The sequence below is a fragment of the Seriola dumerili genome, unplaced genomic scaffold, assembly GCF_002260705.1.
Source record: "Seriola dumerili isolate Sdu_G_001 unplaced genomic scaffold, Sdu_1.0 BDQW01000309.1, whole genome shotgun sequence".
Taxonomy (NCBI): domain Eukaryota; kingdom Metazoa; phylum Chordata; class Actinopteri; order Carangiformes; family Carangidae; genus Seriola; species Seriola dumerili.
The window spans coordinates 1,237,480-1,254,720 of NW_019174564.1; the positions used below are offsets into that span (position 1 = coordinate 1,237,480).

The 17,241-nt window shown below is 39.4% G+C and overlaps 1 protein-coding gene across 1 annotated transcript in view; it reads left to right on the forward strand.

Moving 5' to 3' along the window:
- Positions 1-4,706: 4,706 nt before the first annotated feature.
- The window catches only part of kcnip4 (potassium voltage-gated channel interacting protein 4), a 112,660-nt gene continuing 100,125 nt past the window's right edge, over positions 4,707-17,241 (forward strand). Inside the window, exons 1-2 of the mRNA XM_022758818.1 lie at positions 4,707-4,769; positions 5,579-5,730. Coding sequence (XP_022614539.1) covers positions 5,592-5,730 — 139 coding nt within the window. The 5' untranslated portion in view covers positions 4,707-4,769; positions 5,579-5,591. The remainder of the gene's footprint in view (positions 4,770-5,578; positions 5,731-17,241) is intronic.

Sequence of the window (17,241 nt, forward strand, 5' to 3'; positions counted from 1 at the left end):
GGCGAGAGTCACAGTTGGCCTTAAAGGGACCGAGGACATAACGCACAGTTGTGCCAGTTCTGACTGAATTGAACGTCATTCGTATCATTCAAGTTTAGTACCACTTACAAATTTCAGAGGTCTGTGCGTCATTTTTGTTAGATACGCTAACATTGTAATCACCAAAGTGATTTTTGAGCAGTAGAAACACATCTAATGCTAAGTCAGATGTGGCAAGAAACTTGTGTTGGACAAACAAAAAATGAAATCCAAGTTGTAAAAATAATTATGTAACAGTAAAAGCTGTTTTGGGGTGTCAGTTATTTAATGATTACTTATTTGCTGCCTGGAAAAGCAATTTCATTTTAATGCAAAAGCACAAGCTGAGGATGTAAACCCAAGTGCATTTAAAAAAAATTTTTAAAAAATGAGCCCGTGGCCAGGGACACATACACAACTAAAAGGACCCGTGGTAAAATGGAAATGACATGATAATGCTCTCTATTATTCAGTAAAAGGTGAATTTTTCTGACTTGGCCTTCAGGCTGTAGCAGGGTTGCTTAGTTTACATGTGTATGATGAAATAATACATGCAAGGGGAAGTTGTTTTCAGCAGCATATTTTGAATGATTTTTTTTTTCTTCATGCACAATAACTGTTCAAACCAAAGCAATGACTGTATCAACCATTTGTCACCTAATGACAGAACTGGTGGGTCTTAATTGATTTCACAAAGCAAATCAGCAAATGGCTTCTGACTTAATCAATAGATGCCTTTACTAGAGAAATAGTGAATATTGTGTGTGCAAGGGCTCCATGAGTTCACTAATATCAGTATCACAACACCTAAATGTCAGTATATTCACTTGTTTTTGCATTTGTTAACTTCCAAGCTCACTGAGATGCTTTGGGATCACTACTTTACTTTGCCAAGTGCTTGTGCTAACAAGCCTATTGTGCATAGATGTCTTGGCTTTCTTCAGTTGGTGAATAGATGCTTGGTGGTATCAGTTACCTGTGAGTCTGCCTGTGTGCATAAACTGGCTGCTAATTTCTATGCTGCTGCCATTTACCAGTGTAGAGAGGGTGCACTGGTATGAAATTATTTTCTTAATTGCTGAACATATTTTGCTTTTGGTTGTTTTTTTGCCACTGTGATTCAAGATATTTTCATGCCATTGATTTGCTCATACTGTATAGTGACTTGCCTATGTTTCAGCATCATGAAGGCTGCATTGGCTTTGCACATACAGTACTTCCCTACATGATGTTGCCTGTTTTGGGGCGGTTTTCACATGCCTCAGTGCACATTCAGTTCTCTAATGAAGGGTAATCTTGTTTGGCGGCTTCTGTGTCGCACGCAACCCCATTCACAAAGTATTTTTTTCTGTGGTATTCTGTATATTGGTTTTATGACACAGGATAATTGGTGTAGTCACATATTCTTATTCAAATTTTAGCTTTGCATTTAAAGGAAATTCAACTCTATTTATGTGAGAGTTTGCTTTACCAATTAATCTTGTCATAGTTGTTTCTGTTCTATGGTTTACACTGCAGTTACAGTCAGCTGTACTCAGTGGCCACTGTTGCTGATGGTCTGATGGTCATCTGCCTGTCACTGCAACATTTCATTAGAAGAGATTGTTTTGTTCTTGGATGGCCACATGGCAGTTGGTGCCTTTCCAACGCAGCATGGTCTGTTTCCCGTCCAGTTTTGAAAGGGAAATTTAGTATTGCCCAATCTCCTTCATGCTGGTGTATGTTTTCATGGAGTGACAAAGTCAGAGTCTTCATGCCAAATGCCAAATCTCTACATACTTAATCATATAATATAATGCAACTCTAAATCCACTCCACATAACTTGGATGTCTGAATTTATTTCAGAATACATTACAGCAAATTGCTTCTGACATAATCGATAGGTGTCTGTATTACAGGAACAATGAAGATTTAAGTGTGTAAGGGATCCACAATCTCAGTGATATATCTTATACACAAACCACATAGCACCTAAAAGTCTGCGTACAGCAGCTAATGTATGTGGATTGTATTTCAGTTATTTTTCATGGATTGATTTGAGCAGGGCAGATAATTGTAACTGAGAATGATTAGACGGGAAGAGTAATCCACTCATTCCCAAACTACATTCAGATTTGTTTTCTGTTCACTGTGATATGAGTTGTGTGTGTGTGTGTGTGTGTGTGTGTAACCATAGACTGTGTAGCTGCAACATGCTTGAGTAAAGTGTATAACATTAAAGTGCAACAAAAACTTAAACGTGACATGTAAGACTGAGAGATACTGAGAGAGGGAAGGAGGGAGAAGGTCTTTGAACCTCTGTTCACTCTCCGTCATTGCACAGACTTAATGCCGCTGAATTCACAATATAAATTTTCTCTTGTACATGTTTTTTCTACATAAGAAGTAGTTTGAAATTTGATCACGGCTCATAAATACTACCATAACCAGTTGTCATTAACGAGCTGTTGTGCTGCAGAAAAAAAATCATTATTTTATAACCATTTCATTGTCTGACAAAATGAAACAAATATACAGGTTAATGACAGCTGCTGTGCTGTGCTGTGGCTATATGGACATTTAAAGTGAATGCTGAAAAAAGCCGCCGATTCTGTCTGGAAATGACACTAATGAGAGCGGTGAGGGTAGAGTCGCAGGCTGTAATATCAAATAATGAGCTGAAATGCTGGGAACTGCAGGGTTGGGTAATAACTCGGGTGTTTTTGCCACTACAAGCAACGATTTCACATACAGGAATGACAATAATTGATTATAGCAGGTTTAAGAGACTGTTTTGTAGGTATCGTTCAAACCTGGTCATGACTCTCAGAAGTCAACTGTACCGGGTCTTGGAGTTAACTAATACTTGACTAAGTTGTCCTTGAATATCAATTAGCAGCGACGGCTTCTTGAATATGAATAATTCAATATATTGATTAATTGGGGACAAAGCTTTCAAGGCCTCTCCCTCAGGATGTGTGCTCACCGAATGCATATCATACCATAACACTGCAACCAATCTGTTCGCTCGTTTCAATCATGCGTGTGTCTCGGCCCTGCTGGGAACCGATGGCTCTATTCCCAGCACTCTCTCCAAGTGCCCCCCCCCCCTTGTTTTCTCAGGTACAGAATATGCCTTGCTCATCTCAGGGGAAGCTTTTAGATTTAGCATTGCTGTCTCCACTCAAGCATAACCATCTATCACCGCGCAGTAATTAATATAATGTGGATTTAAATGTAAGCGTAAGCCCATTTGGCGGTTGACCATCATTTAAACATGATGTACATGAATTTATGATACTTTACTATATGTCGTAACATAAATAAAAGGATTGCAGTGAGCAGCGCTGGCAGAAATTACACAGCCAACATATTCTGGAAGGCATTACCACTGCAGTAATAAATTTGGGATAGTAAAGTGTATGTGGTAACGGCTGTGCTGTGGCGTGCATCATTTTTAGCCAAACACCAAAGTACAGCGTTTTTAAAGGGGTAGGGAGGGGGCGAGATATGCCTACCCTTCAGTTAAACACGTGTGCCCCATCAGTTATTATTATTATTATTATTAAAATTATAAGTATCTGACGTTAATGACTGTCTTGTTAATTAAAATTATAAAAACAAGTTGGCGCACAGAGAGCAGGTTCAGCTAGAGGACAAAGCCTGTGGAGAGCGGAGATTTCTGGCTCACACTTGTGTGTCACTCCCAGCAGAGTGAATGCTTGCTGATACAGCCCTTGAACTTTTGATAAATCTGTTTGGATTTGTCAGCCACTGGTTTTCCTGCTGCCATCTTGGAACCACCAATAATAAGATACACACTAAGAAGAAGAAGAAGGTGGACGTTACCTTGTAAACATCAGGATGTTGGTATTGTCATTGGGATCATGTCCACATGCTGAAGTAAGCATTTCACCCAACATGTTGCTGCGTTTAGGTACAGCCTTACACCATTGCAATCATGTACATTTTTTCTAAGTCATTCAGCAAAAATAAATTAAAGTTCCCCAGCATACAGGCACTTGGCCAAAAATAGTCCAGAACTGACAACATGTTGATTGAAATCAACAACTGTCTGCTCAAAGAATAAACTGTTAATCTGATTAGACATTCAGTGCCAGCTTTTGGTGCTCGACAGTTTTGAGTACTCGGTGCTACAGACACGTTTGGTCAGTACCGACAAAACACTGAGGTTTGCCCTATTCTTCCAGAGTTGTTTTACAACTGTTTAAAGATGCTGGTGATAATGAATTGAAACTATAGATTTTTCTTGTCATATTGTGACATGGATCTGTTGGAAGGAGAGTGTATTTACAGTGTGTGTGTGTGTGTGTGTGTGTGTGTGTGTGTGTGTGTGTGTGTGTGTGTGTGTGTGTTTGTTTGTTTTTATGTGGCTCAAGGAGGATGATCAAAGGGCTCCTGTGTGACTGCAGAGCCACCAGCTTCTTTGACAGTCCGCTTCCTCTGCTGCTGGAGTTAAACACACGTATGGTCCTTTAACTTGAAACAGAAGCCACAGTGTCTCCCAGCTATTCTCTCTCTCTCTCTCTCTCTCTCTCTCTCTCTCTCTCTCTCTCTCTCACTAATTCACTGTCTCTGCTTCACAGAGCGGTCCTCGCTCTCCTCTTCCTCCTCCTCCTCCTCCTCCTCCCACCCCCTTTCACACTCTGTTGATCAGCTTAGGAAAGGGAAAGTGCTTGTGTGAAACCTGAGGATCACTTGCAGACTGAGGAAGCAGAGAGAGCGTGCACACCGTGTTTTAGCCTGCAAGGTAAGCTGATGGCCAGAGGGACAATTGATAGCAGTTAGCCTTCACATTGGACCCCAATTTTTATGCAATGAAGGATATACAATTGTGATTCGTAGAGCAAACTAAAAGTCCCTTCAGTCAGAGCAGCTGAATGATCTGTGATGTGTTGATGTTTGAAACTTTTGCTCTTGAAATGGGACCTTCAAGGGGATTGTAACCTTAGTACTGACTGAGGTAGGGTATCGCTCGGTCATGTTTTATTTATTATAGTCATAAAATGTTGTTTGTTTTACTCCGGGATGATTATGTGGAGACAATTGGGATGTTTTCTGGTTTAATTTGAAAATCTATTAGTGTGAGGCTTATTGTAAGCAATGGATCGTTGCAGGCTGGTTTGCAGTGAGACAATCTGCTCGGTGCATTTGCTTTCACCATCCCTAGTCCTTCTTTAAACAACAACTCAGGACACATTAGACAAGCATTTCCTAGTTCCAAAAGGGCAAGTTGAAATGTCTTGCATTTCATTATGGCCATGCATAACTGGGGGCAAAAAAAAAAAAACATTTCAAATTTGCATATGTACTCAAGTGTATTGCTTTAACTTCTGACAGTTTGTTGAGCGTACTGCAGTGGCTGCAGCTATTTATGTTTTTTTCCCAGAGGCAGTTAAGAGGTCATCATTTGAATTATGAGGCTAATAATAATCACAGCTGTGTTACACTATAGAATCATATTTACTGTAGTCTTATAGCCCCAAATAATTAGGCCCATTTCTGCACAGAATTTATTTAGAGTCCTAGGAAATAATGGCTCACTATATTTCACAATAGTGAACTTGGAGCCATGTGTACACCAACCAAGAGGACCCAGTGGAGGGAGGATCTGCAGCACCTCCGTAAAGACCACGGCTTCTCCAAGAAAGTCCTGCTCAACTGCTGTCTTGTGCGGCGCATCATTACCTGGGCCTCTCCAAAACCCAAAGGTACCCCCCCCCCCAACACACACACACACACACACACACACACACACACACACACACCCCTCAGATTTACGGCTACAGATATGCACTACACAGATCCTAGGGTATTTATTTCATGGGTGTGAATTGTGGTTAATTATCATTAGTAGATGATTTGTCAACTGCTTAGTCTAGTCTAGTTGAGTTGTATTTCACAGCTTCGTGTTGGAGAAAAAGATCTCAGGAGACTATCCCATTAAATACAATTACTGAAAATGAACAACAGTGAATTGTTTTGGCTAGAGCTTGTGTCTGGTGACTTTTAAGTAATAAAAATAGGGTACCTTGACATTTAAAGTGTAAAACTAATGAACAAAAGTGGCATTCTATGGTATATGAAAGCAAGATCAACCATTATCCCTATGTACTGATAACTAATCTGTAATCTAAGACTAATAAGACTAGCAGCAGCTTTGTTTTTAGGACTGTGTGTAGTTCACATTCTTTCTGTTCAAAAAGCGGAGGTGATTGTAAAGCCAGCACTAGTTAAATATCAACATATTCAGAGGAAAAGAAAATGTTTTTAAGGCTTCAAGGCATTTTTTGTATATAAAGGATTATCAACAGGCCAGTACCTGGTGAATTTGACTATTTTTTACCTAGGGCAAGCAATGAATGTAGGTTTGATAATGTATTTGTCACATACTTTCAGCATTATTTATTATACAAAAACCATGGAAAAACAGCATTTACTGCACTGAAAATCAATCCAGCAAACAAAAAAGTTGTTCAGGAGAAAGCTCGTATCAAAACTGGAAAGTCAAGGAAGCGTCGGTTTCAAATACATGTCTAGGGAATAGTAGAGATACATCAGGCACTTATAGAGGACTGCAGAAACAAATGTGTGTAAACTAATTACACACATTTGACATTGGATTTTTAAGAAACTGTCCTTTCATTAAATGCACTTTTTGACTGACCTCTGACCACACAACATGGAACAGAAGCCATCGGGTGTACGATCCAAATCCCACTCCGGCTATCAACTACACTTAAAACATATTAATGTGGTATTGATCAGTCGTGCTTTCACGCCAGAATTTATGATTTTACTGGAATGAAAAATGATCAGGAGGCATTGCACCATGAGTCCAAGTCAACAGCTCAAGTAAATTAATTCACTTTGAACCTAGATCAGTATTGATTACTTCTCGGGTTATATATTTACAGTGGCCATATAGCCTTATGAAATAGGATTTATAGCTAAATTTCTTGCCACTGAAACGGGCACTAAAATACTGTACAGAGAAAAAACGCTGGCCTGTCACTGGCAAAACTGTTACACTGTATCACCTTTAGATACATTCAAGCATGGATTAAGCCTCCTGTCTCATATTAGGAAATTTTTTCAATGCACATTTTTATTTTTTTTATTTTTTGTTTTATTGTGAAATTCATATTTTGAGAACTCTTTCAGATGTTGAAATAAATAAGACTTTTATTTTGACTTTTTTTGTCTCTAATTTAGTGACATATACATTTTAGTTTTCTAGAGGTAGTGGTGATGAGAGCTGAGGTTTTTCCGTTTCTGTTACATCTTGATGTCATGGCAGAGTGGGTGTTCGGTTTCCTTCCGCATCAGCCTACATTGTTGCTGTTTATTAGTTACACTTCCTTAATTCCCATGATTGTTTTATATCTCAGCAACATGTCAAGCATAACCATAAAACCTGGAGCTTTTTGTAATGTCCCACACTGATGTGGCTTGTCAGGCGTTAAGACAAATGGCTTGTGTTGGGGTATGATTTAAGATGCTATTAAACAATCATGAATGTCACCGTAGGGATTCCGAAATGACGTCTGCAGTGAAGATTTTTCTGCAGGGGAAAAACAACAACAGAGGGGCTCCAAAACAACTGTTTTAGTCATGAATAACAGAAGTTAGTGAGTGATTATGCATATTCACCTCTTATAGAAACGGAAAGCTTTTCTCATTTTGTAATGATTACACTTGTGTCCGTGGGGCAGCTGTGGCTTCTAGATCACATAATCAGTGTTGTTTCTTCTTGTACTTAGCCTTCAGTTGGCCTCTATGTGCTTCTCTCTGTGTGTGTGTGTGTGTGTGTGTGTGTGTGTGTGTGCGCACCTGCACTGTTGTCATTTGAATCTACCCCTGTACTAACATGCAAGCTGGCATCCACAGCTGGAGCCCAACCAGGACCCAGGTGTTTCTGTCAGCCACATTTGAATTAGACAAAGCCTTTGTTTAGACTTTCATTCTTTTCACTGCTCCTTTTTTCCATTGGAAACTTGCTGCCTTCATCCCGGGGCAGGCTGCATTTTAATACCTTAATAAGTTTTAGCTTGAGGTAGCTGAAACTGGAGCACAGTGATATCCAGCATTATGAAAGGCAATGACTTTACAGAGGCATTGCAGTGGAATTTCCCAACCTTCCCTGAAGTTTTCCTTTGTGTAATGTCTGTTTTTAAAACACAGTAATAATAATCAAACAGATCATTTGGTTCTGAATCCTCTCTTCCTAGCATATGTTTTAGTCGTAGGTGTTCTCGTCATTAGTTGGCGTCTCAAACTAATAATATTGTCCCCTGGTGTGGCCCAGAATAACCTCCCAGCACGCAGATGATCACACTATAAACCTGCCAGGTGGCGATAGTACCCTCCGGATGTTGGAGCAGCCTCCAGAAAATGAGCGTGATCACTAAAGCAGGTATTTCTAGAAATACACATGCACCATGTTGTGTCCTCGGGACAGACGTCTGCTCTGAGAGAGCGCTTTACAAATCCCTGCTGTCTCTGTGACGCACTCAAATGGGTCAGTTGTTTTATCCACGGAGGAGACGGACGACGTAAAGTACTGTATGTCCCTTAGTTTTTGAGCCTGTTTGTGCATTGCATTTGTATTTAACCAGTTCATTAGTGGTAACTGTTGTTTAACAAAGACTACAGAGAAGAAACTGGACTTTTACTCAATATGGGAGAACACAACACATTTCCTGTTACATTCATCTTATGTAAAATGTAAATGTAAATGTTTATTTTTAATTTAAGATTTTTTTTTTTTTTTTACAATTTGTGACACTGCTTTTACAATTTATCAGTAGAAATTCTGATACTTGTATCATAGACACCTCATGGTAGAAATCCAGCATTGTACCTCATCTTTACTGCCAGGAGAGGGCAGCAAGCTACAGAATAAATTGATGACTAAGATGATGCACTGTTTGCTGCATTCAGAGCAGTGCCTTAAAAATAATGTTGAATTTTGCCAATTTAAATGGTGATTAATTTAAATGAGTGATTTTTTTCTGTTCGGAGAATGAACTATTGTTCAGGCAGGTATATAATTTGCTGCAGCAGTGCTTTAAAAAAAACCAAAAAAAAAAAAAACCAAACAACACCAAAAGAAAAATAGTCAGCCCGTGGGCCGTTTTAAGATGACAAATGTTGTCTCTTAATAATGCAGCATGGTGCAGTTGTTTACCCGGCTTTATCATATTTAATTTTGACTGTACACAAGTACACCATACAGCGTAGGCAAAATATCACCACCAATACACTTCAGTATAATCCAATACAAAAACCCTGCAAGATAACACTCCCCCTGAATACATCACATCTTTTAACACTCAAGTAGTGATGCTGTCATAAATTCTCTGAATGCCTGCACTGCAGTAGTAATTCAGTGGCCCCACATGCACTCACTACAGCTTGGATATGGGTCTTGGCTAATAATGGCACAGCACAATATTAAGATATGACGATAGGGAAATGTGAATGTGGAAGCTCAACTGGCACTCTGCTTTATGATTGGACATTCAAAACTCAGAGTAGAGCATATCAATCTTCATTAGAAGCAAATACCACTTATGTGGGATTTTCACTTCAGGGAATTTGTTCCATAACTTGCTCAATTTTTCTCCTCAGATGCATTTTCAGCAGATGCTGAGACATGATAGAGAACTGTCTGATTAGCTTCCATGGTTTTCACATGGATTTTTACATGGTTTTCTTTGTCAGCGAATATTGTAGCACATGTAAGATTTTACTGTAGTGTTGAAACACATAGGTATTTCACCCAAAGACAACATAATTCTCAGGGGAAAATCCATAGTGCATTTCCATTTAATTCCAGTCTCAGCCGGTACACCTTTACACTCTCGAGCAAATACTTTCCTCAGATCTGCCAGATCAACAAAGCCTTGGACATGCAATCCGGACGTAGCTGTTTCCCAGTTTCTCCTTATACATACATATACACCTATATTACCGTTGTTCTCCACAGCTTTACCTATCGAAGGAAAAGCAGCAGAATCTCACCACCTTGAGACTGCATTACAGGGTCATGTCCTTGAAAGAGCGCAGAAATGGCCAGGGAAATTGTTTTACTTCCATTTTGACCAAGTCAACAGTAATGAATCCCCATGAGGAAGTTGTAAGTTCAATATGCTGCATGTGTTTCTAAATCCATTTTTGTTGTCAGACTAAAAACTAAAAAAAAAAGATTTTTTTAATTCGACACACTTTAAACTTGTCGTCTTTTTTTTTACTGTTACGTCTAAATCCTAAAGCCTCTCCTCATTAATTTGAATTTAATTGCTGAGAATTTGCTCACAGTGTGACACCACCTCCAACGCTTTGATATCGTGTTGAGAAGCACTGCTAAAAGGCCCTTCTACAAACTTGAGCAAGTCACAATGAACAGAAGGAACATATTGAACATCATTAAGAGAGTCCTGGGCGTATGTCCTTCATGAGTATAACTAACTAACTAACTGATATAGTTGGCAGAATTCTTTGGATGAGAAATCAAAATTGGCCTGTAGCTTTAAGCCAAATCAGTAAACCAACTTGATTCCAAACAACCCTCAGTAAACCAACTTCCTTTCTGTTTTAATCTATTTTCCCACTTGGTCAAGAGTGCAGGCCTCAGTAGATCCAAGGTGGAAATGGGAAAAGTCAGTGATGGATTAGAAGGGAAGTTGAGGCAGCATGCAGCCTCTCAGTTCTGAGGAGAGGGGAAGAAGAGCGATTGCCCAGGGACTGCTGGCTGGCTGAGATGCAGACATGTCCTACTGTTGTCATTCGTTTGATTCATATGTTGTTAAAACGGCTGCTGGAGAATGAGGAGGAAAGGATCCAACAGTGACACCTTCCTGACATTAATCTTAATCATAGCATTAGCTAGTGCTGGTGACAGCCGGAGAGAAAATACTACACGCTGTTTACAACCTTTGCGCTCAGGGATGACGGTAGTGAATTTGTTTTAAGTGCAGTGGCAAGCATGTTTCACATATTGCATCTCTGCATGTCTCTTGCATATATTTCATTTGCTGAGCATCAGGTGTGATTGACGTTAGTTGTTATTGTTTGACATGTCTTTTTATATCACACACCAGGATATACGGCCTTTTGATATATTTTTATTATTAAAATTGGTATTTGTCTATGTTTATAGTCATCACTGCTTTGCACAAAAGGTTTCCGCTCATCATTGTGCAATTCAGTTAATGCATACAGTTAATACTCTCCCTAATTCTATAAATGGCTCAAATATCACCCAGCCGAAGCACACATTATTGAAGAAGCACTTTCCATTATGTCACACAACAGTGAGCCTGGCGTTCTGTTTCTCAGACTTGGCCACGACCCGCAACCCTCTGTTGATAAACAGGGATTAGCAGCTAACAGCAAGGGATTAGTCTGAGAATAGGCGACCCCAGCGAACCATGTTGTTTGTAAAACACCTTAAAGTAGCCTGTTGACAGACAATAACACTCACACTCCACCCTGTCAATTGGATACAGCTAACTGAGATGCCGGGTGGTTCAACACGTGACTGTGCGCTGGTCATTGTTGTAACCGAGCCAGGTTCTTTTGTCTAAGCTATACCAGGAACTCATTCTACACATCATTAAAGATGCATCTGTTACCACAAGCAGGTGTTTTTCCACAGACGTGGCGACTCTTTTGAGCTGTTTTGTTCAACAAACAGATCTACACCAAAGGTTTTCAGTTAACTAGAAGACAAAGAAAACATCACATGTTCCATAAAGAGTTTTTCTGCCTCTAAAATATATCAGAGGCAAGAACAAGTCATTTTTTGTGGGATTTTTGATTAACACCGATGTAGAGCTGAAACGATTATTTGATTAATCTCTTGGTTGATCAGCAATAAAAGAATTGGCAACTACTTTGATAATATAAGCAAATGCTAAAAATAGTGACTGTCAGTGAGTGTCATTTGCTTCTGTTCTTTGTCATGTATCATTGTAAACCAAATTACTTTAGGCTTTTCGGACTACTGTTCAAACAAAACAGAACGTTTGAAAACATCACCGTCAGCTCAGCCAAATTTTGTGATGTTTTTTTTTTAAATGTTTCCCAGAAAATTCATTAATCAAATGGTGATTAATTTTCTGCCCACAGACTAATCTATTAAAGAGGTATTATCGCAATTTGCTGTATTATTCCATTTCCACAAAATGAGGATACTTTTGAGAGATATATTACAAAAAGAATGTCAAAGTCAAAGAGCAAAGTCTGCGATATCCTGACTTCTACTCACTATTATAGGTCCAGCTCCAAGAACACTGCATCCTTAATTTCCCATAATGAAACTAAGTAACATCTTTCGTTCTTTGTTGTTGTTTGAACTTTAACATTTTTGCTTTATGTCATTGTAAACTGAATGTCTTTGCTGAACGTTCAGTCTTGTTCTTGGAAACAGCTTTTCATATAACCATCTCACCACAGTGTCCGTTTAACACCTGTTCTTGAGCTTTCGAAGAAAGCAAGAAAGTCTGATGATCAACGGCAACAAAGGTCTTCAAATAAGTGACTTTGTTCCCTCTTTAGTGGAGCGGGAAACAAAACATCTAGTATTTAGTTACAGACTGCAACATTAATCTTGGAAAAGTTGTGAAGTTGTTAATGTAATTAATCATCAGCTGCTTACTCTTAACCTGGCTACCTTCTTTTCCTCACATGTCCTCCTTTCTCTTCATTTCTGCCGGTGATACAGTCATATTCCTGTAACCTACTTCAGTCAAGTGTTTGTATTCTAGCAGCGGCCTGGGCCCTCTATAAATAGGCCCTCTTGATTGATACTCGGTACAGTGAAACCTCGTAAGCCTCTGGCTGCTGCGGGGCAGATATGACTTTCTTGCGTCTGTGTCACTCGGCTTTAACACACCTGTCCCTGTCATGGTCTAATTTATCTCCCCTGCTTGTTTGTCAGGCAGCGTCCACGCAGCAGGCAGAGGTTCATTTCCAGGTCTGAAAGACCATGCAAGTTCATTTATATTTCCCCCTGAGATAGCATCTAATAAGGCGTGATGTTTAATGTTCAACATGAAAGATAAGCATCTCAGGGAATTAGGTATTTCTGGATAATTAAAGTCAAGTAGTGTTGTACATTAATCCAGATTTTCCCCATCAATATAACACAGCAGATGTATAATCTATACCCCGTCCATGAAATTTTGACTTATCTTTTCTAATCAGTTGGCTTTGAAAAAAATCTTTCGCACAGAAAATTACATTTTTGTTTCCTGCAGCAAGAGCAGCTGTTTGGAATAAATTGAAGAACATAAGCAGAAAATTAAGCAACAGAAATTCAGACTATCAACTGGAAATCTGAGGGAAAGCAATGTCAATGGTGTAGTGAGTTCCCAATAAAGTAAAACTGATGCCGAGGTCCAAGCTTTTTGTTGCTAATTTGGTCAGTGAAAACCTCGCTTTGACAGGCAATGGTAGAGATCAACTCAGCACATCCCTCACACAGTCTATTATAAAACTTAACCTTGACTCTAATGCAGCATTTTGCAGTATGACAAAACATGTCATATGACATGTTTGAGACAAGTGTAACACAAGGTGTGGGTGCTGTCCCAGATGGCTGAAACAACCTGTCACTGTGGGAAGAAAGAGAAATAAGATTGAAGTCCTACTGGGAGCATCCCAGAGAAGCTGCAGTCCAACACTGCACCTGTCTGTAGATTGGTCCCAAATGACAGAATTGCAATTCTTTCTACTTAACTGCCTGTTTTTGGATAAGACAATGTCTCATGATTACACAATAGAAAAATGTCATCATTCGTCTGTGGACATGTCATTTTGTGATATACAATTTCAAGCAGATTGTAATTTTGGATTAGTTTGGATAGTTTTACTGCATTAAATGTGATAGGCAATGCTGTTTGATTGGCATTAGCAAATTTCTTAACTTTATTCTTTCTGTGATTTTGACCTTATTCAGTTCTATAATGACATACTTAAAAAAAAAAAAAGTGTTATGTTTTAATCACATTGTATCAAAGCTGTGCAGAAAGGTAGATTGATTATATTGTTCTAATCAGCTCCCGTGGCTAACAAGCAGCAGGATTCAAATGAAAGTCCAATGTTTATTATTTTTTATTTAATGAGCTAATTTGGCAAATTTAAAGGTGCACTAGCTAATATTACTTAAAACCCCAGAGTTAACTGTCTGGCTGTCAGAGTTATAATTTCCTTTGTGTTAAGACACCAGCTATAAGAGATTCTATGGCAGGAAGCTATTTGACATTTACATCCTTGCTAAATGAGATCATGATGTTAAATGAGTGGCAGTCATACTGTAGTAAAAACAGTCCGTTAGGAAGTTAAAGTTCTGGCTGCTGTAATCTTCATTCAGTATTCATAACAGGATATAGTCATTACACAAGAGCATGGTATGGTGTGGTACATTTGTTTGTTTATTTTAAACTTGGTTAAGCTTTAATTGTAGCTCTCTCTGTTTAAGAATACATACTGTATGTGCTATGCACCCCTGAGTGAGGCCATAAATGAATAATTGAATGACAGTAACTTTGCAGACTCATTAGGAAGGCAAATCACCACCCTCGGTAGTAGAAGAGAGATAAGCTGGCCTGTGTGACTCACCTCTATCTGTCCAGTGCACTGATCTACACACTCATACAAATGCAAAGCTCTTTCCTGTTGTTGGACTTGAATTTGTAAAAGTTTAGCAAGAGCCTACAAAGTATGCAGGCGAAACTAAAGCACAAGTTGTTATAATGTAAAACGGCAGGCACTTTTTAAGTGAGCAATGCCATTGAAATAAAAATCTCACTCTGGGAGGCTTTTAGAGAGTAATTCCTGCCTTCTGGGGGATTTTAATGCTGCTGCCATTTGAATACTCTCCAAGTTTTGCCTTTTTATGTGCCGGTGATGCCAATATCCTGCAGTTGAGGCTGTAAGCAAGATTAGATTCTGTGAGAGTGGAAGCAACCTTTCAAGCCCAGCAGTGCAGATCACTGCAGCCAAGAGGGATATCTGAGCAGATACAAGGTGGAAGGTGAAGAAGAGAAGATGGCGAGAAAGACATTTGAGACAATGGAGAAGAGGAGAGAGAAAGGCTAGAGTAATTAGCAGGAGAAACGGTGGAAGGAATAGATAAGGACAGTGTCCATACTGGAATAGAGACAGAGACGGAGACAGATGGCTGAAGGTGGAAGCTTTGTCCGAAATGGCAGAGGGAAGTTACATTTTGCAGCTTGATTCTGGCAGGCTGCATCAGAATGAAGAACCTGCTCCTCTGAGACACAAGCAGAAATCTGTTCAACGGACTGGACTCTGCCGCAGCTGCTCTCATGTACCTGGACATGTTAAACAGTAACTAAAAGACAGCAATACGCCTTATATTAGCCTTTACCGAAACATTAATAACAAGAACGATAAAGTCCATAGTTAAGTAATGTACTATGATATATTACACCAATTCACTTTATGAAAGCATAGGGCTGGGCTTACATTGCTTAGGGCTGGTTATGCTCTCAATACTTTATATGCCTTTGCTTTAGCAACAGCTGTGGCTGGAGGCATTAAGTTTTCTGGTGAATGTGATATCTTATCCTTGAAGGAATTTCTTGAAACTTGGCCCAAACGTTTACTTGGGCTCAAGGATAAACTGATTAGAATTTGGTGGTCAAAGGTCAAGGTCGCGTGACCTCATAAAACATCTTGTTGACCTTGTGAACATTACGTCTAAGGAATTCCTCGAGGGAATCCCTTCAAATTTAGCACAAATGCTCACTTGGACTCAAATATGAACTGATTTAGATTTTGGTGATCTGATGAAAGCAGAAAAGAAATCACCATAGTGATTACAATTCAGCCTTAGTGGAACATGAATGTCTGTACTAATATCATGGCAACCCCTTGAATAGTTCTCTATATAAAAACCACAAATGTCACCCCAATGGTGACACTAGAGTAAAAGCGTGGGGAACCACAAAGTAAGTAGGGTTCATCCTCTGGGAACCATGAATGTCTGTACAAAACTACCATGTAATCCATCCAATAGTTGTAAAGGTGTTTCAGTAAGGACCAAAGTGGTGGACTGACCAATGTTATAGAAGTAGTGTGGCTAAAAAGGGTTTTATAGGAAAAACGTGTTCATGTTCGTGTAAGGTAAAGTGCTGCAGGATATAGCATTTTGGTATCAGTATTGAAATGACTGGTAATATTATAAAAAATTCAACGATACAACAATAGCCTTTTATTGGACATATAGTTTAAACTATACTGAATGTTCAACAGTCAGACTGAAATACAATTCATCAGTTTCTAAAGCTGTCAACAAAGAACTCCCTTTCTCACTGTACAGCACGAAATTGGTGTCTGACTAGCCCTTTGGTAGCATTGACCCAAAGCACTTAATGGCACTTCTAGGTTTTTCTCACTTTCACAGAGAACAAGGCTGAGAATGTCTCACCCATGCAGCAAACGCATTAAGGGCAACCTCCATATTTGCTTCTGCGCTAATAGCACCAGCCCCATTTATTCTTAGTTGGGGGGATGGGGGGGCCGGACCAGGAGTATCAGTGCTCCCAGTGGACGAGGCCTATCCTCCTTAAGTAACAGCCTTAGTTTGTGCATGTCGGTCCATCAGCAGACGAGCACCCTGCAGAAATTAGGTCAACAAACCACACCAGGCCTCCTGCAAGAAACCAAACAAAATGAGGTCATGGAAAAGAGAAGGCTCTCAGCTGGCCTGGAGAGCTTTTTAGCATGGCACAATATATGCTTTGTTATGACAGTCAACTCCATCTCAACACTAACAGAGTCATTCGCCAGAATAAATTGTTGGCGTGAGTTCTTGCTGTGTGTTTGTTTGACATCATCGAACCTGCTTAAGTAACTCCTATTTTGGAGTAATCCTGCTAGTTCATTACACACTCGCACGCACTGTAGTGTACAGGGCTGGACTGGTGCAAAATGTTCAGCATCTTAAATTATTAAAAGAGACTGTTACGTCACCAGCTAGTATGTTTATATTAATGACATTCAGTACATCAGCCAAATATCCAAACTCATGCAAACAGTACCGAGTGATCCACAACAAAGAAACATGGACTGTTTTTTTTTTTTTTTTTTTTCCAAGAACCATTTCTTGAGGGAATGGCACCTTTTTCTAAAACAGAGCACATTAGCCCACCACATAATCCCCTTGTGATGCATTTCCTTGTAATTCT